The following is a 2,500-nucleotide window of genomic DNA, read 5'->3' on the forward strand; positions in this document are numbered from 1 at the left end:
TTGAACCGCCGCTGTGGCGTTTCGTGCGGCGTCGCGGCGGCGTCTAAGAATCGCACTGCCTTGATCGCCTCCTTTTATCACTTTTCTGCTTAAGGAACATTTGCGGCTTCTGTGTGTTACTCTTCCATGCTTTGCTTTCCAGAAGGGCGACGTGCTGCTGTCGGTGAACGGGCAGTCGCTGCTGGGGCTGACCCACGGGCAGGCCGTGGCGCTCCTGAAGGCGACGGCGGAGCTGGCGGGCGTGACCCTGTCGCTGCTGGAGGGCCCCGAGACGTCCCCGGGCACCGCCAACTTCGTGCCGTCGTGGCTGTACTGGCAGAAGCTGCCCCGCTCGCTGCACATCTCCAAGAGCGTGGTGCTGCACCGCGCGCCGGGCGCCTCGCTGGGCTTCAGCATCGTGGGCGGCTCCGACCCGCAGCGGGGGCCGGAGCCCATCCACGTGCTGTTCGTGGTGCAGTCGTCGCCGGCGGCGGTGGACGGCAAGCTGCGCTGCGGCGACCGCCTGCTGTCGGTGGACGGCCACACGCTCGAGATGGTGCGCCACGCGGCCGCCGTCAGCCTCCTCAAGCAGGCGGGCCAGAGGGTCCACCTCGAGGTCGTGTCCTGGCTCGGCACGGAGCTCTGACCTCGCCCGGAGGCCGGGCTCCTCGCGGGCTTCCTTCTCTTCCAAAGCCTCGGCCGCCGGAGGCCGACCGACGGCGGGGCGGCGAGCACGTCGGGTGTGAGCGGCGCGTCGGGGCCCGCCGAGGTGCGGGGGGGCACGCGCGCAGAACACAGACGACAGCAAAGTCATGTCACTGTTATTTACTTATTCGTAGTTGATAAATGTAAGAATGTACTGCGGTAGAAGTGTAATACATAGTAAACAAGAAACATCGAGGTTTCAAAAGTAGGAAAGTCAATGATGATATACAGTAGATGATACTGTTTTAGATGGAAAATTATATATAATGTTCCTTCCCTCAGAACAACCGTTCGTCGTGAAGGGAAAAGACTGCTATTTATATACTATGGATAGATACATTGTAATGACATAAAAAGCTGTTCAGCTTTCAATTCAAGTAACGGAAAAAAATACGATAAAAATACAATATGAAATTAATGAGCATTTGAAATGGAAAAAAATGTTGCTTCACCGAAGTGTACCCGTTGATGCTTTCACACAATATGAATTTTAATAGGGTGAATGGTTTTACATATCATTATGAATAATACTTGGTTAATTTCGCTGATTACAAAGCCTGGCGGATTTGCTCTTCGTACGTAGAATATAACAACCATTTTACTTTTATGCGTTTATGGATAAGTATCGGTCGCAGATAACACTCGCCACATGAATAGGTCTACACAGCACAGTAGTGCAATGAAGAGAAATACATACATATATACAATATAGATATTCACATGTATACCAAATTTACATCTATACATCTATACATACATTCCTACATACATACATACATTTATACGTACATATATGCATACATATATAAGTACATACACAGATACACAGACGGGCACACACACACATACACACACACACACACACACACACACACACACACACACACACACACACACACACACACACACACACACACACACACACACACACACACACACACACGCATACACACAAGCATACACGCACGCACGCACGGACACGCGCACACGCACACACACACACACACACACACACACACACACACACACGCACACACGCACACACACACACACACACACACACACACACACACACACACACACATATATATATATATGTATATATATATACATATATATATATATATATATATATATATATATATATATATATATATATATATATATATATATATATATATATATATACATGTATGTATTTATGTATATTGATACTGATATCAGAATGCTCTGCAGAACAAAACATAGACGATCAATTCTCTCTTCCTGAAAAGATCTCTTAAACACATCTTCAGGAAAATAAGGAGGCTTTGTTGGAAGTGATACCTTAACCGTGAAGGTCTTAGCAAACTGCCATATCTTTGTTAACTGAACCAAAACCTTTCATAGTCCTTACTTGTTACTGTTACCTTTCATTACTGCGAAGAGAAACATGTTAGTAGTTAGTCTAATGGCGCAGGTTTGCCAATGGGACTGTGTACATTATTAATTGGTGGCAATTAATGAAGTGATCTAAATTCCGTTTGGAAAACTTGAATATCATGCGACGCATCGAGCTCCGCGTCTGAGCTCCCTTGGTTACAGGAATCGGTTCGTATCCTTCACTCAAATGTTTGGATAAAAAAAGCTGTCATAGTTTTTGGATGTTATTTGCATGTTATGATGATATTCAAAAAAATGTAAAAATGGAGTATAAATTTTAACGAAATATATATTGAAATATATGAAGAGTTACCATTTATGAAGAAAGAAAGAAAAATATTTGCTCACCTTTGTTGTTATTTCAATCATTCATTACTTTTATTTATTTATTGTA

At 45.0% G+C, this 2,500-nt stretch overlaps 1 protein-coding gene across 4 annotated transcripts in view; it reads left to right on the forward strand.

Annotated features, from left to right (window-relative positions):
• The window catches only part of LOC113816781 (ligand of Numb protein X 2-like), a 174,249-nt gene extending 172,735 nt beyond the window's left edge, over positions 1-1,514 (forward strand). For all 4 annotated transcript variants that reach the window (XM_070127170.1, XM_070127171.1, XM_070127172.1 and 1 more), the window contains one exon: positions 143-1,514. In XM_070127170.1, the coding sequence (XP_069983271.1) occupies positions 143-625 (483 nt within the window). In that variant the 3' untranslated portion in view covers positions 626-1,514. The remainder of the gene's footprint in view (positions 1-142) is intronic.
• Positions 1,515-2,500: the final 986 nt, after the last annotated feature.

This window comes from Penaeus vannamei, chromosome 11 (assembly GCF_042767895.1).
Source record: "Penaeus vannamei isolate JL-2024 chromosome 11, ASM4276789v1, whole genome shotgun sequence".
NCBI classification, from domain to species: domain Eukaryota; kingdom Metazoa; phylum Arthropoda; class Malacostraca; order Decapoda; family Penaeidae; genus Penaeus; species Penaeus vannamei.